We start from the raw sequence: 23,824 nt of genomic DNA on the forward strand, positions 1-23,824 counted from the left end.
AGGCTCATTCCAAGAGCCAACATATCCAACTGTTTCTGCTGAGCAGGAATATGTGTATGCACATAGATGTGCTACCAGCATTTTAAATTTATTCTATTTCTAAAAGAAAATAAGGTGTCTAAAGAAGATTGCCCCCCCAGAAGAAGTGTTTGAGGGACCACTTGTTTAGAAAGACACTCTATTTTCCAGCTGGGGAATACTGGATTGCTTAAGACACTGTGAATATGTGAAGAGAGAAGAAAACCAAAAAGTCCGTGTTGGGAGGAAAAATTTGCTCCCTGATTCTCCCATCTCTCGTTCTGCAGGGGGCAGCAGAATCGCACAAACATTTCGTTATTGGAATCGGGCGAATTAATATCTTTCTGGATAAATGAATGTCTGCCTGAACATCTGGCGCGGTGGGAGGTGTTGCGGTCCCTCGGGGGTCGTTGCTGGGATGCGGGCAGGGTGGTTGGCGCGGGCAAAATGATGGATTAACTGGAGAGGTGATGGACGCCGGGGAGGGGGCAGGTGGGCAAACAAACGCTCCCAAATCAGAGGCTCCTATTTTCTTGGCAAAGGGAAATCTCCAGGAGGTGCTGTGAGGACTCAGAGACTGGGAAGCCCCAGCTGGAAAACCCGGTGCTTGGGAGCTGGTCACGAACCAGCGCGATGCACGGGTGCTGTCCGTGTTATCCTGGACCGAATCCCGCAGAGCATCCCGCGCCTGGAGCAGGATGGCCGGGCAGGGCCGGGGCCGGGGCCGGAGCCAGGGCCAGGCGGGCGGGCCGGGGGCGGGAGGGCCGCTCGGCCGCGCCCCCCGGGACTTTGAGCCCGGCAGCCCCGGCGGTGGCACCGGGCGGGCGCGGGCATGGCGGGGCGGCAGCGGCACCGGCTGCTGCTGGAGAACGCGGAGCAGCTGGTGCTGGTGTGCGGCCGGCGGGAGCCGTACCTGCGGCGGGACGGCGCCCACACGCTGGCCCTGCTGCGGGCCGCCAGCCTGGTGGTGGGGCTGTGAGTGCTCCCGGGGCTCCGCTGGGAGCGGGGCTGGCGGGAGGGCATCCCCCGAGCGCACTCCGGGATTCCCGGGACCGTCCTCGAACTCCATGGGAGAGCAGTCCCAAAGGGCTGCGGCTTCCCGGGGCAGGCGAGAGCAGTGGGATTTGAGTGCCCTGCGGATAGACGCTGTGTGCTCGCTGATCCACAGGAGGAAAGCAGGGTTACCTAGCAGGAATTAGAGCGGAACAGTACCAAGTTGTCATCCAGAGGGATCTAAGGAGAGGACAAGCGCTATGGCATCAGCCCAGTGTTTGCTGTGCCTCTGTAATATGGGCGAACCACCTCCACATGTGCATCTTCAGTGCATCTCCTGAAGGTCCTGCCCCTCTTGTTCCAGGAGCTCTGTCGTCGAGCAGTTGACTTTTGAACAGGCTCACACGCTCTTTGGTCACTGTCTGTGTGTTGCAGGGATGGCTGTATCAAAGCTGTGGGCCAGGCAGATGTCATTCGCAATGAGTTTTCAGAAGCAACGTTTGAAAGGATAATTGACTGCTCTGGGAAGTGCGTGTTGCCAGGTAGGTGTATTTTTGTGATACAAAGATAGCACTGCCAGCAGGTCAAGGGACATGATCCTGGTACTCAGCGCTGGTGAGACACATCTGGAGTGCTGTGTCCACTTCTGGGCTCCACAGTACGAGAGAGGCATGGAGCTGCTGGAGTGGGTAATCTGCAAAGATTGTGACAGGTTTGAAGCATCTCTCCTACGAGGAGAGACTGAGAGAGTTTGGTCCGTTCAGCCTCAAGAAGAGACAACTGAAAGGGGACCTCATCAAAATCTGTAAGTATCTGAAGTGGGGGATGCCCAGAGGAGGTTTCCAGGCTCTGCTCAGTGGTGCCAAGCAATAGGACAAGAGGCAGTGGGCAGAAACTGATGCACAGGAAGGTCCACCTGAACACGAGGAAAAACTTTACTGTGCAGGTGACTGAGCACGGGAACAGGGTGCCCAGAGAGGTTGTGGAGTCTCCCTCACTGGAGATATTCAAGGGTTCTTTGGGCTTCATGGTGGAGCTCTGTCTCCTCTTGTTTTGTCTGTAGATCTGTTCCTCTGTATTGTAGATCACAGCAGGAATGTAGCTGACCCGCAGAAGGACCCTTCAGATTCACTGCTCTTTTCTGTGCTCTCTTAGCCCATCAGCCATTTGGCCACAGGGCTCAATCTGTCCATCCTGACCTGTGAAGGCAAAAGGGATTCAAGTCACAAATTCTGCAGCTTTGCCTCATAAAAAATCCCCAAAAGATGGGCAACTCTATTGCATGTTAAACTCTCCAAGTGGTGTTAGTACATGCGCTGTCAGATCTGTTCCTCTTACAGTGGCCTTGCCATTCAGCACTGTCAGTTTCAGAGCTTGTAGTAAAAGGCTCCCACTGTAATAAATGTTGCTAGACAAAGTCTAGTGTGCTAAGCCCAGCCTAAGCAGTCTGCCTTTTTTTAAAGAGTACAGGCTTAAAGTCTAATGAATTCTTTCAAAGTTTGCTATTTATCCTTTCTTCCACAGTTTGAAAACTTTGTCAAAATAACATGACAAACTCAGCAACTGATGCATTTACCTGGAGACATTTTGCCTAAGGTGCCAGACCTAAAAAAAAAATGGAAAGAAAATTAATAGCCTCCGAAGAGATATTTGACTGGTTGGATTTTTGTTTGTCTAACCAATAGAGACTTTTAAGAGGAGCTTCTACTGTCTATTTAAATTGCTTGCATGTTCATAACATTTTCTCTTACACAGTGAAGTAACTCAAGTGTGCATTTGCTTTGTTTTCTTTAGGCCTGGTAGATGCACATACACATCCAGTATGGGCTGGTGATAGGGTTCATGAGTTTGCAATGAAGGTAACAGCATAAAATTACACAGATGGATTTTTCTTCCCCTTTTTTTAAAATGTATAACTGTTTCTACTTCCGAGTGACTTTCATCTTTCTTTTACAGAAAAATACATAATTTCTGTCAGATAATCTACCCGAGGGAGAAGGGATGATTTTTGAATACTGATAGGCTGAGAGAGGAGTGTACCTGCATCCTTTGCAGCCGCTATTGATATATTTTTGCATTAATTGAATCAATACAGGAGTGCCACCTTCTACTACTGTCTATGTCTTGATCTTTTCCTTCCTTTTTCTTTTCCACATAAATGAATTTTGAGCTAGAGATTGGTTTTCCCCTTGGACTTAGGGGAAGGCAAATCTTTGGAATAATTCTCTTTATGCTGCTTTGTGGTGGTGTTCACAGGGGTCCTAGGATGAGGGAAGAGACAAGAGTCTTGATGCTGTGTTTCAGAAGGCTGATTTAATTTTTTATTATATATATGATGTTAAAAGAAAATTATATATTAAAACTAGAATAGAGAATAGAGAAAGGATTCATCAGAAGGCTAGCAAGGGATAGAAAGGAAAGAAATGGAATGATAATAAAATTTTGTGACTGACCAGAGTCTGAGACAGCTGGACTGTGATTGGCCATTAATTAAAAACAACCAGATGAGGCAATCAAAGATGCACTTGTAGCAGCAGATAATTATTGTTTACATTTAGTTTCTGAGACCTCTCAGCTTCTCAAGAGAAAATATCCTAACAAAAGGACTTTTCATAAAATATGTCTGTGATGCCGTTTCTTACAACGTTTTTTCACTTAAGTGAAAGGGGGAGAGAAGAAAACGGGGAGGGAGGACGAATTAAGGGGGATTTTTTTTCTCCTCTCTTTGTCCCTCTCAGTGCAAAGAGACCTCAAGGCACTTTGCAGCATCTCTTGGATGGAAAACACCCTTGTCCATTGCTAATTGTACGGGGTGGTTTTTGTTTCTTTTCTTGAACCCAAGCTGGCAGGCGCATCCTACATGGAGATCCACCAGGCTGGGGGCGGGATCCACTTCACGGTGGAGCACACCCGGGCGGCCTCGGAGGCCGAGCTGCTGGCGGGGCTGCAGCAGCGCCTGAGCCGCATGCTCCGCACGGGCACCACGCTGGTGGAGTGCAAGAGCGGCTACGGCCTGGACCTGCACACCGAGCTCAAGATGCTGCGGGCCATCGAGCGCGCACGGAGATCCACCGACATCGGCATCTCCTCCACCTACTGCGGAGCCCACGCCGTGCCCAGGTGAGGGACTGACTTCTCCTCCTCTTCTCCAGCGCTGCTGCTTTGCGCTGGAAACCGGCGTCTGCTGCCTCGCTCCTCAAATGCAGCGTGCTGGAAAAACAACAGCCAATGCTTATTTATAGGAAGCTCTCCTGAATTTCAGGGCAGCATTATTTAGTGACTCCTAAATGCTGGCATAGGCCTAGCTCAGAGCCCCTGTCTCCAGCTGATGCTCACACTGAACATAACACAGAAAGTTCTTCTGCTTGCATTTGCTGCCATCCTTCACGCTTGGTCTCTGCCATGAGATTTTATTTTGGCCAAATAACAACAAAAAACCCCATATTTAATCTTTATATAGCTCCATAAACAAAGTTTAATTCTGCTTCCATGCAACGAAGACTTGCATGCCTCTTACAGCTGTGAGATGAAAATTAAGCTGTGTTTAATCAATTATTCTGATGGTTCAAGTAGACATGTCATAAAAATCCTTTCTCACTTCTGATTTTGGTTTCACTATGATGAAAATAACATCTTAATGTTATCAGATTTCAGTGTATGAAGGAGCTAATGAGGAGTTTTAGCTGGATATTTTGACATACTAAGTAGTAGGCTGCTGCAAGACAAGGCATGTGAGATGGAGGCAGGCTTATTTTGTGGCAGTATTCAAGAGATGTTTGTTAAAAGAAAAAAAAGCGTACTCTAAAAAAAAAAACTAACCCACCTTTTCTAACATTCAAGAAAACATGACCCAGAAACTATTTTTTGCAATCTAATTCTTGTGTGTTTGGAGTAGGATGGTAAATTATCTTTTGTCAATCTAACTATGGAAAATGAATCCTGCATCATCTTCAGATTCTTAACTGGGAGATGGTTAAGAATAAAGTAACCAAAATTGGCTGAAGGCAGCAACTGCTTCTTTCAGGAAGTTCTACTAAAATTTAGAGGACTTAATGGTAAAATAAAATAGACCTTTCATCCCAAACTATATATATTTATATTTCTTAGTCCTTCTTTTCTCCTTCCTCTACAAAGCCCTGGCAGGATCTCAGTCAAAATCCTGATAAATAGTCTTTCCCACCAAAATGCTTTGAGCATTTCTATAAACCAATGAAATAATTTCCAGTGTTTTTACAAACATACTAACTCTCATGTGTTAGGAGGACAGTTATGCTTTCTCATTCTCTCCACATTTCTGTCCCCACTGATGCACATCAAGCATAACAAAATGTAGTAGTAGTAAGGATATTGTATCTTAAGTAAAGAGAAAAGGTAGTTGGGAGTTTAAGGAAATTTCCTGAAGGAAATACTGAGTTATCTGTATTTTCCAGTTTAGGAATTTTAAACCATCTCTTCTCTTTTTAATCAAATGTTTGTGTCTAGACTATTTTGCTTGAATTTTATGCTAGCCCTCAAACTTAGACTCTGGTTTGGGTTGTCATTTTGACCAGGAGAAAATCTGCAGTTCTTCCTTGGTCCCTCCAGTCATCGTTTTGAATCAAACTCATGATTTGGGAATGTCTGATTTTAAAAAATCATTCTTTTTTATTGTTAAGAGATTATTGGGCCATTTTCCACTTTATCAAGAAATTTTCCAAGTGTTTTCCTGAGCAGAAATCTTCTGCATGAAAACAACAGCAGTTTTGTTTTGCATTTTGGGGCATTAGTGTTTCCCTCTGTTTTGTCTTGGCTCTGGCTCTAATCTTTCAGCCCAAATTCCCCCAAAGGCTGGTGAGTAGGCAGAGAAAAGGGAGAAGCCTTGGCAGGGTCAGAGGCTGAGCAACCCCGATGCATGTTATGGCCTTGTTTATAAATTCAGGCAGAATTTGGCTTCTGGAGTTGATTCCATTGCAAGGCTCCCAACCCAGCCTCGTGTGTCACCCCACAGTGCCAGTGTCTGCCTGCCTCACACTGCCTGAAATGAGCATTCAGGTTGTCAGGCATTCAGCTGCTGTACATCCCTTGTCCTTAGACATTAACATTGGAAAATGCTAACTCAAACTGCATGTTTTGGGACTATCTGCTCTTTCTGAGGCATTTAGTGATCTCTCCTGGGTTATTTTTATGTGACAGAGGATTTATAAATGGTTCTGACTTTTGCAAATCAAACCTTGGGAAGCCCCTCTGATTAGAAACATTTTCTGTCCATCACTCTGAGTGATGTAAAAGGAGGAGAGGTGAATTAAAAATAACGATCTACACTGCATGTCCCCTTTGAGCTTTGATATTTGCATAGAAGTATTGTATGAATATCATTTAACCCCATTTAAATACTCACATATTTTAAATAGTTATATTTTAGGATACAGTATAAAGAGGTCAGAACATATGAATAGGAAAGCAGAAAAAATTGGTTCAAAGTACCCCATATCTTTGTTAGCATCCAAGATGCCAATTTTTTTAAAACACTCAGTAATACAATTTCATTTTCTTTGAATGGAAAGTAACTTATGTTGGAGAATACATGAATTACCATGGGGCTTAATTTTTTTATTTTAATTTTTTTTGAGGGATTCATATTTACATAATTTCCTAAGTAATTCAGTAATTGCATGTATGGCTAGAGTGTGTGCCAGACTTCAAGGATGTTACTCATAGGGCTCTGTAACATTTTCTTTTTGTTAGAGGGAAAACTGCTGCTGAAGCCACAGATGACATTATCAATAACCACCTTCCTAAACTGAAAGAACTCAAACTAAGTGGTGAAATACATGTTGACAATATAGATGTCTTCTGTGAGAAAGGAGTCTTTGATCTGGAGTCTACAAGGAGAATACTTCAAGCTGGAAAAGATATAGGGTTACAGATTAACTTCCATGGTGATGAACTGCATCCGATGAAATCTGCTGAGGTACGTCTTGCTTAGCATTAACATTCATTTTGGCTCCTGTGGGAGCCCAATCTGTGAAGGAATTGGAGTTTTCAGAACTGAGGTTGTCTTTCCTAAGACTTTATGAAATGACCATCTGATAGAAGCAGGTGCCAGGGAGAGCAGTCCATGTGCAGCTTTGGACGGGAGGACGTGGGAGGAGGCCTTGACCTCTGGGACTAACGTGCACTGGCTAACCAAACATTGACTTTGCTTATCTTCCACATGGGATACACGTTGGGAAGGTGGATATCCATGCACCCAAGAATGACAAAAACATGGTTTCTATGCAACTTGAAAAATATTTTTTCTGTTAAATGTGATGTTAGAAATAACAAGCCAAATTGCAGTGAGCACACTCAGCGGTCTCATTACTCAGATATCAGTTTATCTGAGCACAGCCAGAGAGGTGGTTTAGTCAAGACTAGGTTCCCAAATATCTTGATAAAGAAAGTCCCTTTGACACCATGTTTCACCATCATTTAAATATTGACTCCTTCCTGTGGGGTCTGCCCAAGCAGTAGATAAAAAAAATCCCAACTAAACCAAACCAAAAACTTGGTTGATCATAAAAGCCTATTTGACTTCCCCATTGAAGGCAGCATTCAGTTTTGTGAACTATTTTCTGACGGATCCTTTATGAACAGGAGTTGATAATGTTTTCATCCATGGCTCTCATATAGTTTATGTTTTAGGCTGGTAAAAACACCACTGAAGGTGTGCTTCTACTCTGTGGGTGGAGAAAGTGATCAACTTTTCCTGCAGTAAATTAACAAGTATTTTGTCTCTGTATTCTGATTGTTTTTCAAGCATTCTTTACTATTTCTCTTCTGGTATATTTTGCATTAATAGTGAATTGTCTTTTCCAGTTGTTTAGAAACAGCTTTTTAAACTGAACTAATTGAGAACAGTGAGTAATTTGCTTGAATATTCCCTTAGCTTGGAGCTGAGCTGGGAGCCCGGGCCATCAGCCACCTGGAAGAGGTCAGTGATGAAGGTATTGTGGCAATGGCAAGAGCCAAGTGTGCTGCTGTCCTTCTGCCAACAACAGCCTACATGCTAAGGTACGGCCACTGGATTGAAGGGAAGCTTCTGTAACTGCAAATCCATGTGTGTGGTTTGAGGGAGTTTCAATCCAAAAGCAGAAGTGTGTTTCTATGCCTTAATACAGGGAGCTGAATGAGCCTCCCTCCTTATGTCTTATTTCTGCTGGAAATCCTCAAAACTCTGTGGGATTGCTGAGAAGTCTCACAGTAGATTCAGAGTGGCTTTATGGCAACCATGGCTAAAACTTCCTACAGAGTGTAATTCCAAGTGCCCTCCCTAGGGTGCAAACACCTACACAGATTAATCCAAGGACTGAACAATTTTGAAATAGCTCTTCCAGATATTGAAATTATTGGAAACATCTTTTGCATTATAATTGCCAAGTGAATGGATCTCTAATGTATGCAGACTAAACTCACAGACTCAAAAATTGGGAAGGGACTGTTGCATCGCAGGTGCCACTGCTCATATTTTGGAGCCTGTCTTTGAAGCTATAAGAACTAGAAAAAATATTTTTTAGAAGTGAAGACTTTCATCTTGTAAATTCTTAGATGGCTGAGATCTGGCTGAATACCAGAACTTCAGTGGTCTGGAGCCTGATGGTTGACACTGGCTGGTGCCACATGCAGTTACTGCAAAAGCCGTGGCTCACACTTGCCATTTATGTTTTCCATAGGATGACAGGTAGGGATGCCAGAGGAGGATTTGGGCTTTTATCTCCATAAGGATCAGTGTAACTGAATGCATGAATGTAGCCAAACTGAGACATGACTTTTGCCCTTGTAAATCATTGTATGATAACTAAGCAAATTGTACTGATCAGTTTATTTTTCTCACTAGACTGAAGCAACCTCAAGCTAGAAAAATGTTGGAAGAAGGTGTTATAGTTGCTCTTGGCAGTGACTTTAATCCTAATGCATACTGTTTTTCAATGGTAAGATAATCCTAATACTGAAACCATAGAATTATGAAATTTCTTACTAGTACAACTTGTTTGTAGGTCTTGTACACTTTGTGGCTTCACGTGCACAAGGAGAGCTGCCTGCCCCATGCAGACAGCTGTCTGTGTGTGTTTGTGTGTATTGGTAGTTTTTGCCAGAAATTCTTGAACCAGAATGGGTTCCATCCTTCATATGCACTGAGAGGCCTATTCAAAATGCTCTCAAAGCTACTGATTTTAGAGTTCTCATTTTGGATTTGGCAAAATTTATGTTGTACAAAACAGCTCCTTCTGCTGTGCAAGGAAAAAGGGGAGTGCTTAGGGATTTGAAGCATAAACAGCTTTGTGTTGCTGGAAACTCCCATTGTGCCCTTCCTTGCCTAGCCTATGGTGATGCACCTGGCCTGTGTGAACATGAAGATGTCAATGAATGAAGCACTGGCAGCTGCCACCATTAATGCAGCTTATGCTCTGGGCAAATCAGACACACATGGCTCCTTGGAGGTCGGCAAGCAGGGGGATCTTCTTATCATAAACTCATCAAGGTTTGTTCTTCCACTGGCATTTGAAATGTGCTTTAACCTTAGTTATCTTCACTGAATAAAGGGACACTTGTAGCATTTCAGACCCACTTTCATTTTCCTTAATTACTCCAATGGAAAATAAAGCCTAAGGCTTTGGGGCAGTTATTACAAGTAATCTGTGCCTAACTACAAATCACCTAGAGATAATATGTGTTTATTTTGTGGAATAAATTCTCTACTGATAGACTCACTGTATTCATGCAGTAAGAGACAACATGTAGATATGGAATAGTGTTTTCCCATTTTCAAGCAAACCTTATAAAATTGCTGGGTATGCTGGGCATGTGACCTGCTCTTATGCAAGTTCATATATTCTTAAACATCTTGTCTTTTTAGGTGGGAGCACTTGATTTACCAGTTTGGTGGACATGAAGCATTGATTAACTACGTTATAGTTAAAGGAAAAGTCATCTATGAAAATGAGAGGTGTGAGGCAATGGGCAGTTACTGAAAGAAGGCAGCAGTTCAGTGAGCTACTAAAATCAAATAAGGATGGAGTATTTCAAAGCAACAGACAAATCAGATTTGTATTTACTGGTAAATTGTTTGCCTGCTCACCTTACTCTTATTCAAATAAACCTTACCAAGCATTACCCATTTGGTGCATCTCCATGTCCATTGTCCTTCTCTCCAGCACACTAAATAATTTCTAATTGTTTGCATCTTAAATAAGACAGTTTCAAAATATGTTTTCCTATACAATTAATCTATATTATAATATTTGAAAGTAGCCCAAACAAACTGGCAATGAATAAACAGAGTTTGGATCCAGGTAAGATTTACTGGGGAAGGTGATGCTAAGTAACCTGTGACAGAGGGCCAGGGGCTCAGGCATGCACATTTGGGATGGCCCTTGGCTGTGTAGGCAGAAGATCACATGCAGTGTCATACAGATGTTCCAGAAAAGACCTAATTTTATTTATTCTAGGTTGAATCTGAAATAACATGAGATACATTTGTTTGTGGAAGTTTGAATGCGATTCTGGTAAATTAAGTATGATAACTTTTACCCAAAGCTGTGTTGAAACTTAGGAGCCTAACTTTTAAAAAGTGCTATTTCATTTATCTTTCAGCTACTCCTTCCCCACGCCCCCGTTTGTAACATCATTTAGGAATGCAGTATGTAGAAAAAAGGATGATAGAGCTCTGGATAATTTAAGCTTTTGCACTATTTAAGCAGAGGGTCTGGGGTAGGAGGGTCTCTGAATACCCATGGACTAAGTATTTTCTTCAAATTTTCAAATGGGTGGTGGCTGCAGTAGCAAAAAGGATTTACTTTCTGAAGTAAAGAATGAAATTGCACCTGACAAGCATGAAGAACTTCACATCAAAAATAGTTATTGATATAAGCAAGTGACATAACTTGTGATACAGAGCAGAGTGCTTTAGTGAACCAGACCCTTGAGGAGGAAGGACAATGGTCTCATTCTGATTAACAGGTATTTGAAAGCCATCACGAACATGCATGAGCATTATTTTGACCTCCTGATCTCCCTGAGCCTTAGACACATCTGTTAACACCCAAAATCTGCAAGCCATCCTCTGTAGTATCTTTCTTCGTGCTTTATTTGATCCAGGCCAGCCAACCAAATCAGATTTTAAAACAATGTAATAGCATTCCTGCCACCTGACGTGTTTTCCTGCAAGCAGATGTTGTACCAGATGTGGGTGTGGAACTTTGTTTTTATGAAGCTTGAAAGAACATCCCAAGTATGTGATTGCACAGTCCATTCTGCCCACGACAACCTTCATAAATAATGTTTATACAGGGATTTGGGAAGGCTATCAGGGAAGGAGCACAGGCATTTCTCAAATGCAGGGTGCAGGCAGAGTGGTGCCTCTCACCTCTTCACAGGCACAGTGCAAAACCTGAGTCCACCGTGCTGCAGTGTGTGCTGGGGATCCCTTGGTCCCACTGCCAAAAGCAGGGGTGAGCGGGAAGCAGGGCCCAGAATCTCTTCTCTGAATGCCCAAGGCATTGGCTTGGGCATTTGGCACCCTGTCAGGTTGGCAGCAGGCAGGAGCCCTCTCCTCAGGGCACAGTTACCATGCCAGGTGTCAGATGCTCAAAGGCAGCCCCACAGTGGTGCTTTGGCTGCCCCTTGCAGCATAGCCAACAGCCTGGGGAGGCTTTCAGCTTGTGCTGAATGCCCCTCAGCCACACCAGTACTGCCCTGTCATCACTGCACCATGAGGTGAAAGCCATGTCCTGGTTCTTCCCTTGCAAAACAAAGCCTGTGCCAGAGGTCAGTGTTGTGACACAGAGCACACTGACTCGTGATCCCATTGTGGGGACAGGGCCCCTGGCAGACAGGCAGAGATCTGGGGAGCCATGGGAGGGTAGGTCTTGGTGCTATTGCCTCAGCACTGCTTCACATGCACCAGTCCTACACCTCCTCCCTTTTCTGGCCCCTGTGTCACCTGTCCTACTTCCAAATTAAGCTTTTGCTTTACATTTTCATCATCACACAAGTGACAGGAAAATAGATTGCTACAACTATATGTGAAGCCTCAGTTTATTGATTGCAGGTGTGGGCCCATAGCTCTTGGAAAGCTGCATTAAATGTAGTCCATCACCAGAATATGAAATATTTGTTCTGGAGCAGTGATCTCCATAGCACATTCCTATGCACACAGCTTTCCTGATTTGTGAAGCACCTGCTCTAAAAATGCTGCTGTTATACAAGAGCCTATACCTCACATACGATCTGCAAAAGAGACTAAGTGTAAAGATAAACTTGCTTGTGGCAAAATGAAGGGGATCACAGCAGTTAACCAAGGGGGAAGAAAAAAGGTAGGAATATCAGACTTAGGCTGTTTGGTATCATTGGCACAGATGGAGAGAAAACAAACAAAATGTTGACAAAACAAATACCGGTTTCATCAGGAGTCTGAATGATTTGTATTCAGAAGTTCATGAAATTCAGTGAAAACCACACTATCACGACAAAGTTGTCTTTTACACATGAGGAAAGCAGTGAGACTTTTCTTTATTATCTATTTGTGCTTCTGAGCTCGACAGTCAGGTCCTCTGGGTCGCCTGGAGAAACCACAGTGAGTGTGAGTGGAATGGCCATGCTCAGGTGAGGCTCTGGAAAGGATCTGCTCTCTTCCAGAGTATCACAACTCAGAGCTCATTCTGATGCCTGTGGTCATGACTATCATCTGCACTCATTCTCAGGGAGAAAGCTGTAGGTGAAATGGGTCTTGATTCAGGGATGTGTTCCCTCCTGTACTTTTCAATGTAAGGGTAGGCCACTTCCCACACCTGTGGAACAAGAATGTGAAACAGCAGTCAGAGGCAAAGAAAAGGTCAGCTAAGACAGCAATGCATGAGTTCAGGAAACCCTGAAGAAAAGTTATTGGGTGGGATATGCTGTATGGGAGGAGCAGAACTAGACAGGCAGATAGAGCAAGGCTTAGGGAAGAGCATGTGGAGGGAGCTGACAAGGCATGGGAAAGGATACAGCTCCAAGGGGACAAGGTGAAAGGACTCAAGGCAAAAATACTTTGTCCTTCCTTGTTACCTGGCTAATGCTCTGTGTGCAATAGTTGGGAGAGAGTCACTGCCACTTGCTACAAAACTACTTGGCCATGAAGAGGGTTGGGCAGCAAAAACAGCAGATGGCACGGACAAAGAAAAAGGGTTCTAGACAGTCCTGCACAGAAGCCAAAAGCCAGCACTCACCTTCTGCTCCACGAGCAGCCTGTGAGCTGCTTCAATGTCGGGGGCCATGAAGCGATCCTTTATCCAGGGCCTGTGAGGAGACATTGGGCAAACATTAACCCCACTGGCAGCAGCTGCTCTCCATGCAGGCAGCCCCCGGGGAACGTGTTTGCCTGCTCTTACCTCACCACGGAGCGCACAAGGTCGTAGACCTTCTCCAATGGCGTGGTGGTTCTCAGAGGGCGGAGGAACTCGATGCCCTGGCACGCGGCGAGCAGCTCGATGGCCAGGACTGGGAAAGCAGAGCAGCCCAAGGGATGTTAGAAGGCACAACTCAAGGTGAGGCTTCCTGTCTAAAGCTACCCCTGGCCTTTGTGCTCACTCATATGGTTCAGGCAAGGTGAAAAACCAGTGGGTACACACCCACAGAGAGACAGCCCAGAGCCAGGATCCTTCCATGGTGATTCTGAGGGCAGTGCCAGCCTCAGCAAGCAGATTTTGGGTGCTGTTGTACAGACTTTTCAAGTGTACGGGAACTTCTGGTCACCAGAATCTTAAATCCCTAGGAATCTCTTCCAGGGTAACTGGAATACTCAAATTAATGTTCATCATAAATCAGAAAGCTTCTTTTGCACTGAGAAAAGAGGAGCCTAAGCTAAAAAAAAAAAAAAAAAAAGTTCTCCCTCTAAAGTTTGCCAGAGCCCATATGAAAATACCAGGAAAATGACAGCACTTTGGAACAGAGTCTTCTGTCTGGAAAAGTTTGCATAGTATCTGCCTACCTTACACCTGATCATTATTGGTATTAGCCCCTCATTTTCATGATTCAAGGTCTGTTATGAAATCAGAATTTTAATTTTACCTTGTTCCACATGTTCAATAACTCTCAAGGCTTTTCTTGCAGCCCATCCTCCCATGGACACGTGATCCTCTGTAGCAGCACTGGTTGAGAGAGAATCCACAGAAGAGGGGTGGCACAAGGCTTTGTTCTCAGACACTGCAAAAACCCAGCACAGTGAATGAAGGACAGAATAGGCAGGAGACAGCAGAAGCAATGGACAACATGGAGATAAGAGCCTGCCCACCACCTTGGGTCCAACTACTGCTCCTCTTTTGAGGATGCATCAGTATTTTACCTGGACTGAGTAATTTGTAATAATCACCTTGAAAACTACCATTGCCTCTGAAAACACTAACCAACAGCAGTCTTTAGATGCAAATATTAACCAAATACAGAATGACAGCTCACTCTTCACTCCCTCATGTCCAGTTTGAGTTGCTGTGGCTCAAAGGCCTGGAGGAAACTGAAGCAGAAGAGCAGACAGCATAACTGAAACACAAGCTTGGTTCTGCCTGTTGCTCTAGGGCAACTCTCTGTAAAGAGCATTGGCTCCCTCTGGTTTGATCACAAAGATCACCCCTCCCCTGCTTTCAAGAATACAGCTAGAGATCAGCATCTGGTCTGCTCATTGCAGCTGAGGCACCTTCAGAACTTCCTCTAGAAAGATGGGGAATGCAATATAAACCTTCTCCCTCCCTCACCTCACAAGGCTGCCCATGTCCCTGAGGGTGACACACTCCAGCTTTGAAAGCCAGGTCCAAGATCTGGAAAAAATTCTCATGCTGCATCCAAAAGCAACAGGCAAATGGTTGCAGAAGAGGCCTTAAGGCACCACTCAGTGACAATTTGAGGTTGAGAACCGCTCTTTAAATGAGAAGAAATGCAGTCTGCATTCACAGCACTCTGGCTGCACTCAGCCTTTCTTTCTTAGCCCAGCGGATGCTGTGTAACGCTCTCGCCAAATTAGCAGCTTCAGAAAAGCCACAGGAGCAACAGAGAGGTGGTGACACCAATTGCAAATAGGCTGGAGTGACAGTCTAGGACCAGAGCCCAGCTGGCACATTCAGGTGATGGCAGGTCCCAGAGAGGCTGCCTGTGATCACTGCAAACAGCTCAGTCTGGCAGGCACAGAGCTGCTGGAGCAGGGGCAGACACACACATCCAGTGGTGTTGCAAAATATCTGCAACTTTTTTTCAGATTTATCTATTAACCCTGGGAGTGAAAAACATTAGCTGGTACACAAACAACCCAGAAACTGGCAGAGTGATTTGAGAAATATTGGTGATTAAAAAAGAAGTTAAGAAAAATAAAACAAACTGAAACTTCAGATAAAAATTCAGATAAAATCCTGGTTGTTTTGATTAGGATGAGGTGATTTTGACCCATGGACTTCTAGTGTCAGCAGAGGCAAGGCTGTAATTTCACTTCCCACATCAGAAATCACAAACACCCCAGAATCTGTCACCCCAGATTGCAGAAGTGTGCAGTGAAACCTGAAGCCATGCAGCCAACTGAAGCCTAAATTCTCCCCAGCCAAAGGTAAAGCTTTCAGCCCTTAAACAAGGGGATGAGCATTCAGGCTCCTCTTCCAGACCCACTTCCCAAACCAGCCTCTAGGCAGAGTTGCTTTAGCCCACTGATTTAGTTAATTCATTTGTTTTTCTCCAGAATCTTTACGTACACATTTAACCTGATATCCTCTGTTCCCGTGCTTGTTTTTAACTTTTAAAATCTACTCTCTTCTCACAGCATGTTTATCTTTATATTGGCCCATGTTTCCCTGAACCTCTGAACTGTAGTATGCCAGCAGCCAGCAGGCTTCTTGCTGCCTTAGCCATGAGTACTAGAGGAAAAACTGAAGTGATGTTTAATTTAAGTGTGCTCCCCCAATAGCCAGCCCTGCAAACTCCAGTCTTATGAGGGCTCTGGGGTCTGATACTGATGTGCCAAATGGAGACAGCCAGAACTGAGGGCATCAGGCCACCTTTGGGACAAGCCTTCCCACCAAAGTCCGCTCAGAGTTTGCATGCCCAAGGGTTGCTGCAGAATAAGGAAGCCTGAAGTGAAATAATTGCAGCTACACCCAATGCTCATCATACTTTACGGGACAGCACAGAGCACATGGAGAGGACACAGAAAACAGGAGCCAGATACTTTGTGTCTACTGTTAGATTGCTTCTGTCTGAAAAAAATCAGTCTTTCCAGCTTGCTCTCTCTATGGCATTGCTCAAGCACTCACCCAGGGCAGCTGCTGTGCAGTGTGCAATCATGAAGCCTGAGTTCAGACCTCCTTCAGTCACTAAAAATGCAGGCAGTTCACTGAGTGAGGGATTGCAGAGCCTCTCAATTCTTCTTTCACTAATTGCAGCGAGTTCATGCACACCAATTGCTAAATAGTCCAGAGCCTACAAAAGAAGATCTCATTAAACCAGATCAAAAAAACAAACCAGAAAAAGGTTTTTTCCTTTCTTCAAATGCTGAATTACCTTTGCAGGATATTCACCATGAAAATTTCCTCCAGAAATGGTCTCTTCTCTTTCAGCAAACACCATCTTTAAGGAGAAGGTAAGGCCCATGTGGGTGAAACACAGTTTACATGAGTGATAGGCCAGTGATCAGAATATCTTAACTGAAGGAATGTTTGCCAATTGGCTTTTTTTTGCAAGCACATTGTATTGCATCCACACTTTCACTTTTCAGGAAATGAAGACAATCTCAGTTCTTCAAATTTGTAGGTACAATTTTGACACGTATTTTTTCAAATAAGCTACATAAAGGAAGGTCTTTGATCGAGGGTGCAAAAAACCCCAACTGTTCAGATCCTAGCATTGATTTTCAGTTCCTTGACAGATTCTCTCCATGACAGTTACAATTTTGGCACTTAATTAGTCCAAATTAGAATTGGACTACTTCCAATTAGAAGAATTGGATTAGATTCTAATTAAAGATAAAAAGATGTTTATAAGATTAGAAGCAATAATGGTTATCAGCAATTGATATGATGCTATGTACAGCATCATTATAATGCTGACAGAAAAGCAGCCCTACATTACAGAGCTGACAGAAATCCTTCAGTGCAGTCATAGGGAAAGGAAGAGAGGTTGCTGTTGCAAACAATGGCAGTTATTGACCAAAGCCAGTTATGACTTTTTTGCCTCCAGTGTAACTGTACAGAAGAAAAGACTAAAAAAGGCCAAGCAGAATTTTATATAGTAATAAAGTAATCAAAAAGATACAGGGTTGTCTGTGGCGCTGTTGAGTTCCGTTGTTATTATGTCCTTCACAAAAGCAATTGTATCATTTACAATTCCATGGACCTAGAACAAAAGACATTAGTGCCTGAGCTTAGTATCTGTACTCAGTTCACTTTCAGGATGCAGACTGAGCTGCAGGGACCCTCTTTCCCACTATTCCACTCGACTGTCACACATGAAAGATGGTCTTGGATGTGCTTTTAACATCAGGAGCATCACTGCCAATCCAAGACACTTCAAAGATGGTATTTACTATTATTATGGCAGTTTTCCCAAAAGAGTAATCTGAATATTACATTCTTTACTTATTTGGGTTGTTTTACCCAAATGGAAGGTATTTATTCAGTGTCAGAAGTGTTATAAGGGAAGAAGTAGCCTTACAAAGACTTATAGAAAACAAAACCTCTTATTAATTAACTTTCATTAATTCCACTGATTTAATAGCTTTGCTCCTGTTAAAATGCATAGCATTGAGGAATTCCAATATATCTGAGATACTACATTCTGTTGGTTTCTGGAAACACCCAGATCATGTTACTAACACCAATGCAGAAGAAAATCCCTGCAAAATCTGCAAGCATGGAAACAAGCACTTTCCCTCTGCTTCTGACCTCTGGCCTCTTCCAGATCTGGACATGGCTTTGTTAAATGCTGCCTGATCTGTACACGCACGACAGCAACAAATTGCATGTCTCCATTAACACTATTGAGGCAAAATAAAGCCATTTCCTCTAACAGTGTCACACAGCACCTAACTGACTGTATTTCTGGGGTAGAAATTTCACCATCATTTATCTATTGTTACAGAAGGATCTAAAAGTCAGTCTTTACCTGAGGGCAGCAGCGCATTGTGTACGCGTCCTGAACTCGGTCACAGAATCTGTGGCTCTCTAGAAGACATAAGGAGGGCAAAACCCAAATATTGCTTACATAAAAGCATTGTGTCCTGTTGAAGGACCCAGCCTGTCCTGGTAACTTGAGAGGGTGAAGGTTCAGATTGTTCACCTGCTATTTCTGATGGATGATGGTCAGAATCTAGAAGGGACCTGAATCGAAAGGCCACTTCAGCCTGCCCTCGATGCGGGCGCACCGCATGGATATCTAGTAAGAGAAGTTAGACTGTCAGGCTGTGCCTGCCTGGTCAGGAGATGCTTAGCAAACAGACAAGGAGGGCCCAGTACTCACCAGTGTCAAAGGCCCTCGTTGTACCCTTCAGCACTTCCAGTGTAAGGGCAGCAATGATGTCAGCTTGCCTCGCTATAGCTCCGGCTCTTTCCACTGCCTCACACCCCAGCGAGGTGATCATTTGTGTCCCGTTGATGAGCGCCAGGCCCTTCCAAGAGAGAGCAGATGTTAAGCAAATTCATTGCAGCTATTCCAATGCTGTGACAATTCCGCATGTCTGTAACAATTCTTCTCACATGAAGGAGTTAAAGATCTTTGCCTAGCTTTTTGGACCATCCTGAAAGCATAAAATGCACAGCTTGACTGAGCATCTTTGCTACAATAAAGTGTTAATGCTCATGACCCCATTAAGTCTCTTCAGACACCCTTGGAGCATCAGTAGTTCCAAGTAAGTCAGATACCTGCTTCAAGTCAGGCATCTGACCTCCTGTCATGGCCAAAGGGCAGAGAGGTACCTTGAAGGTGCCTCTTAGACAGCTGTTTCAGGATGGCATAAAGTGCTTTTGAAAGAGACCTGTCTGTCTCCACTGACCACAGAGCCAATCTGAACACCAAGCTTGGGTCTGACATTTCAAGTCAAGTAAGGTGACACTAGGAGTGGTGACTCCCACTCCTGATAACCCTTCAGCATTATCCTTCTGAAGTTTGATTTAAAATTATTATTCATTAATGTAATGCTTTTATTGTACCTATAAAGAAAATAGTGATTGACTATGCTCTTTTTCATCAGCTGGCATCATTATACTTTATTACCTCTTTTGGTTTCAAGGTAATTGGTTTCAGTCCATGAGCTTCCAGGACCTGTGAAGGAGTTAAGTGCCAAGGCAGTTAATGAAAAATACTTTTCAGTCACCAAAGTCACAAAATTAAGTCACTAAAACTTAAATGTTTCCATGAACAGAAATATTAACAAATTTCTTAAGTGATGGGAGAAAAAGAGCTTTACATCACACATATTTTTTTTCTGCTGGGCTAAATAAAGGGCTCCCAAACTAGCACCTCACTTCCTAGTGCTAATACAAGAAGGTAGCAGGAGCACTGAGGCAAGATACATGTCACTGTCACAGCCCATTAACATCTACCATGTTCTAGATGATGGGAGAGGGCTATAGAAAAGAAGGCTGGAAACCTCTTGGAAAGGCAGTTCTGCCTACACCCTGCCTCATAGCATTTTGGCTTGGCATAAATTATTCCTTTTTAAATGATCCCTAATCCTTTCTATAGAAAATCTCTAGTGACAGGAGGAGTCCTATCCAATTTATTCTGTACATTTCTATTCTATAGGGCAATTGCTCCTGCAGGAAATGGAGAAACAGCATAACCTGTTTCTCATTTAATCCTCTCACCCTGTCCAATGGAAGAGGTAATGCACCTCAGAAGTGTTATACCTTCTGGTGTAGAAGGTCCAGGACACACTGGTCTGCTTACTCCTTACTCCTCTCCCTGTGCAGTCCTCAATCTTTCTCCAGTCTATAGTGATGTACACCTATCAATCCATCATTGGGTCTGGTATTCAAATATTCATGGGTAGGAGTTATAGGTGTAGCAGAACAAACTACCATGAAAGACTTTGGAGGGGCTGGACTTGGAGATACTTAACACAAGATCAATCTGCTGGTGTTGGTGGCAGAATAACGATGGATTAAAAACTAATTTCATTGTAACATTTCCATCTTGTGAAGGAGAATGATATAAAGGCTCCTTGTAACCCTAGCTAATTTATCAAAAATGAAATATCCAAACCTGTGTATTTACTTAAAGCCACTATAAAATCAGTAGAAATTTTACTGCAAAGATCTTGCCTCCAGTAAATCCCCAGGTATGCTCAGCATTTGAGAGGTGATGCTGGATTTTTTAGAAAAGTATTCATGCTCATGGAACTGAAGATAGAGTAATAGTTCTTTCATAGTTGGTATCATATCCTCTCCATTTCTCCAGTTCATAAATGATGTCACTGTGGTATCTTGTATAGCAGTACTGTGGCATGATATTTCTTTAGGGCTCAATATCATGCTGCTTATTTATGTCTGCTCCAGTGACATGTGAGTCAGTTATTGTATTCTCCATGGATCCACTTTTCTCAAATTAAAGGATGAGTAGCTAAAGGCAGCCTAGTCCCAATTCAAACTGGGAGAGAAAATCCAAAGACTTGTACATGTTACTAATCTGAGCAAAAGCTCTCTTTCTCTCAAAGCTGCATGCAATTTGCAAAATGAATCAGCAAGCTAAAAAAAAAACAACTATCAGCTGCACAAATCTTACATATTTAGCATCAGCCCAGCCACTCTTCGGGGACCACATCTTTCCCTCTCCAATTAATCCCAGAGCAAGATGAGAGAGAGGGGCCAAGTCTCCGCTGGCTCCAACTGTCCCTTTCTCTGGGATATAAGGAAGGCAGGATGCTAGAAAGAAAACAAAAATCACTCCTTTTAGAGCCTTCCCTTGATACACTCCTTGGAAAACAGAGAAGCCAGCTCACAAGTGTGGCCACAGTAACAGCCTACAATCATGGCCAATGGCACCAACAGGAATACTCTCGTTGCAGCTCTAGTCCTGATCTCTCACAACTACCAAGTTGAAAGAGCAGCATCTGCATAGTGACCCGCATCCTTTAACAAAACAGTTAAAAGAAAAAAAAAAAAGGAAAGGAAGATTTTCTTCAAACATCTTTTTACCATTAAACACTTCAATAACTTGCTCGAGGGTTTCTAGGGATATTCCACTGTATCCTTTGGCTAGGACATTGATTCTCAGTGCCAAGAGCATGCGAGTTCTCTCTGGGGTCAAAGGTTTCCCCACACCTGAAACAGTAACAGAACCCCCTCGGTTACTCACCCGCTACCAACAAGCGCAGAAAAGGGAAACACCAAGCAATCCCTCATTACCTGCAGAATGTGAACGAACCAAGTTCACTTGAAGCTCCCTACAGAAAAAAAGAAAATACGTTAAACCTCAAGAAAAGTCTTATCAGGTTTGATTTTGCACAAAACAAGGAATTTCTGAAGTAGCTCTCTCATTTAACCCCAACTACAGGGTCAAACTGCTCCCTCCACTTCCTTTCCTGAAAAGAAAGGACAGGGAAGGCTGCACACACAACATACCTCAGATTGCTGTTTGGGATTACAGTCCTGGCAAACTTTCCAAAACCCGTGGTGATTCCATAAACAACTGCAAGAAATGTACAGTGCTGGTTAAGGAGGGAACCTGATGAAGTCTTCTAAACAATTAGTAGTTAAAAGCAAAAATATTTACCTGTCTGTTCCTTTACGATCCTTTCAATCACTTCTCGTGATTTTTTTACTTTAGTTTCAGCTTCGCGTGTGAGCTAAAACATAAGTAGTTTAAATATTAGTTTATTTGTCATTATTTAGCTGTGGAAAAAGAAACATATAATCTTTAGCTGTATTTGTCCAGAATTTTTACCTTTATCTTGTAGAGTCCCTTTCCTAAATTGACCAAGTCCTCCGTTGTTAAGCTGTTGCCATCTAAAGAAATATACTACACCAAAGAACAACCTTTTAGTTTGGGATATGGGTACATACAAAGTTACTTAATAATTACTATAAATAAAAAATGCAGTCAAAACTCAGCAATGACAGGAAGCTTCTTCATGCTTATTCATAAGACAGGAACTTGGGTAACAAAAACATAATAAGCACATTGTAATTTTGTTTCCTAGACCCAGCCAATCTAATAGCCCCTGCTTTTGTGAAATGCTGGCTGAACTCTCAGCATTTTCTGAGTAGCAGGATTTGTCACTGAGTTGTCAAATCATTGGTGATTCTTACCTGTTCTGGTTCTCGGTATTTGCTGTATCTGAAAGTTTTGTAAAGGAAAAAGGGCAGACAGGATTTCACAGGCAGTGACCCCTCAATTACAGCTGGCAATGTGTTTTAAGAATGAAGGAACTCTAAAAAATGCAGGAAATCTAGAAAATTATAAATCTATAACTGTAAAAACTTCACAAAGCACTCAAAAAGGATACAAATGAACTCCTTCTGGCTGAGATGGTATGAAATCTGGAGACATTATATCTCCTTCTATAACTAGAAGAAATATGCAGAATAAACACATACAGGTTTAAATTGCATTATTCACATAAGTTAATTTGCTATTTATTACAATTCACAGCAACAAGAATTCTAATTTCCAGTTATCAACCCTGAACATGCTTGCATGCTTCTGGGAAAATAATAAGGAACTATGTATTTATTTAAGATATTCCAAAGGCTAAGGCAGAACAGCTTACACTGTATATCACAGCAGATACAAGAGATATATATATTGAATCCTGTGTCTTCTAACTTTTATGTAGTTCTGTTCTAAAAAATTAAATATTCTTAAATTATTGGGCGTTATTCCATAAAAGCTTGTTTATTTATAAAATTTACAAAGGTAGACAATCTCTCAGGTGCAATTTTAGATGAATCTAGATAAAGCCACAGTTTGCTGACTCAGATGACAGCACAGACATTCTACAATGCAATGCTTAAGACTTTGCTTACCAACTTCAACAAATTCATTGTCTTCTAGAGCATCCCCCACGGTATCATCAAGATCCAGCAAGCCAAGTCCCTTGCACCTTCGAATGTAAAACTTGACTTCTTCCACTGAGGCAAATCCCCCATTGTCGGGTTTGTTTTTCATGTAGCGCCTCACAGCTTCCTTCCCCAGCCACTCGATGGTGTTTGTGGAGCTCAGGCATGGCACTGCCAGCCACTCTCCTCGGACATGCACTGTGTACCTCGGCATGCTTGCTCTCCTGAAATTGCTCCTTGACCAAGCAGGGCTGCAGCGTGCAGCAGCCTCACATTTACCGTGTGGTGATGGCCTGAAGAGCTGTGCCTATCTAGAGCCTAGTGTTGCAATCAGATAGAAGCAGAAATCCACCCTCAACATCCTCACCTTTGTAAATAAACGAGATCAATGTGTTTGGCTGACTTTATCCAATCAAACCAAACCCAGGGAACACACCCTTTTCACAGAAATGACACACCTCCCTAGCTATTGCCACAGGAATTTTATTCCAAAGATCACATCAGGAATACAGAAATGAAAAATCAGGAGCTGAAGCTTATGTACCAGGAATGGATAAATTGGACTAAGATGCAGTGCAACTGTTCTAAAAATGTAAGGGTTTAATAAGAGCTAACAGCTATTGCGCAGGAGCAAATCACACTAACAAAAACTGAGGGGCAGGGCTGCAAGAAGGGCACCTTAGGAATACAGGTTGCTCATGACTGCTAGGAATGAAAGAGGATTCTATTACACTTTTACAGCTCTATCCAGAGCAGGATAAAAGCAGGTAGTAGAGGCAGCAAGCCTG

The 23,824-nt window shown here is 43.1% G+C and overlaps 2 protein-coding genes across 2 annotated transcripts; one reads left to right on the forward strand and one right to left on the reverse strand.

Moving 5' to 3' along the window:
• The first annotated feature begins 804 nt into the window (after nucleotides 1-804).
• Nucleotides 805-10,147, forward strand: AMDHD1 (amidohydrolase domain containing 1). Its single transcript, XM_064702100.1, has 9 exons — nucleotides 805-993; nucleotides 1,447-1,553; nucleotides 2,806-2,870; nucleotides 3,854-4,131; nucleotides 6,736-6,961; nucleotides 7,919-8,043; nucleotides 8,867-8,960; nucleotides 9,351-9,511; nucleotides 9,887-10,147. The coding sequence occupies exons 1-9, from the start codon at nucleotides 851-853 to the stop codon at nucleotides 9,999-10,001; spliced, it is 1,314 nt and encodes a 437-aa protein (XP_064558170.1). The 5' UTR covers nucleotides 805-850; the 3' UTR covers nucleotides 10,002-10,147.
• A 1,901-nt stretch (nucleotides 10,148-12,048) lies between these two features.
• HAL (histidine ammonia-lyase) lies at nucleotides 12,049-23,428 on the reverse strand. The gene is made up of 20 exons (XM_064731616.1): nucleotides 23,004-23,428; nucleotides 22,484-22,544; nucleotides 22,287-22,314; nucleotides 21,922-21,996; nucleotides 21,751-21,823; nucleotides 21,600-21,666; nucleotides 21,384-21,421; nucleotides 21,174-21,299; nucleotides 20,761-20,900; nucleotides 19,252-19,299; nucleotides 18,499-18,646; nucleotides 18,319-18,414; nucleotides 18,145-18,203; nucleotides 17,296-17,376; nucleotides 16,546-16,611; nucleotides 16,299-16,464; nucleotides 14,080-14,214; nucleotides 13,401-13,509; nucleotides 13,239-13,308; nucleotides 12,049-12,818 (listed from the first exon to the last, which is right to left on the reverse strand). The coding sequence occupies exons 1-20, from the start codon at nucleotides 23,248-23,250 to the stop codon at nucleotides 12,678-12,680; spliced, it is 1,974 nt and encodes a 657-aa protein (XP_064587686.1). The 5' UTR covers nucleotides 23,251-23,428; the 3' UTR covers nucleotides 12,049-12,677.
• Nucleotides 23,429-23,824: the final 396 nt, after the last annotated feature.

Source organism: Zonotrichia leucophrys, chromosome 1A (genome assembly GCF_028769735.1).
Source record: "Zonotrichia leucophrys gambelii isolate GWCS_2022_RI chromosome 1A, RI_Zleu_2.0, whole genome shotgun sequence".
Classification (NCBI taxonomy): domain Eukaryota; kingdom Metazoa; phylum Chordata; class Aves; order Passeriformes; family Passerellidae; genus Zonotrichia; species Zonotrichia leucophrys.

What these genes read in the sequence shown, in the direction of transcription:
- AMDHD1 (XM_064702100.1), top strand. Translation starts at nt 851, where the DNA reads ATGGCGGGGCGGCAGCGGCACCGGCTGCTGCTGGAGAACGCGGAGCAG. An exon ending in ACAACAGCCTACATGCTAAG is followed by an intron (nt 8,044 to 8,866) that starts GTACGGCCACTG and finishes TTTTCTCACTAG; the next exon opens with ACTGAAGCAACCTCAAGCTA. An exon ending in ATGCATACTGTTTTTCAATG is followed by an intron (nt 8,961 to 9,350) that starts GTAAGATAATCC and finishes TTCCTTGCCTAG; the next exon opens with CCTATGGTGATGCACCTGGC.
- HAL (XM_064731616.1), bottom strand. Translation starts at nt 23,250, where the DNA reads ATGCCGAGGTACACAGTGCATGTCCGAGGAGAGTGGCTGGCAGTGCCA. An exon ending in TTACCTTGAAACCAAAAGAG is followed by an intron (nt 18,647 to 19,251) that starts GTAATAAAGTAT and finishes CTCTCTTGGAAG; the next exon opens with GGCCTGGCGCTCATCAACGG. An exon ending in ATGGTGAATATCCTGCAAAG is followed by an intron (nt 16,465 to 16,545) that starts GTAATTCAGCAT and finishes CTTCTTTTGTAG; the next exon opens with GCTCTGGACTATTTAGCAAT.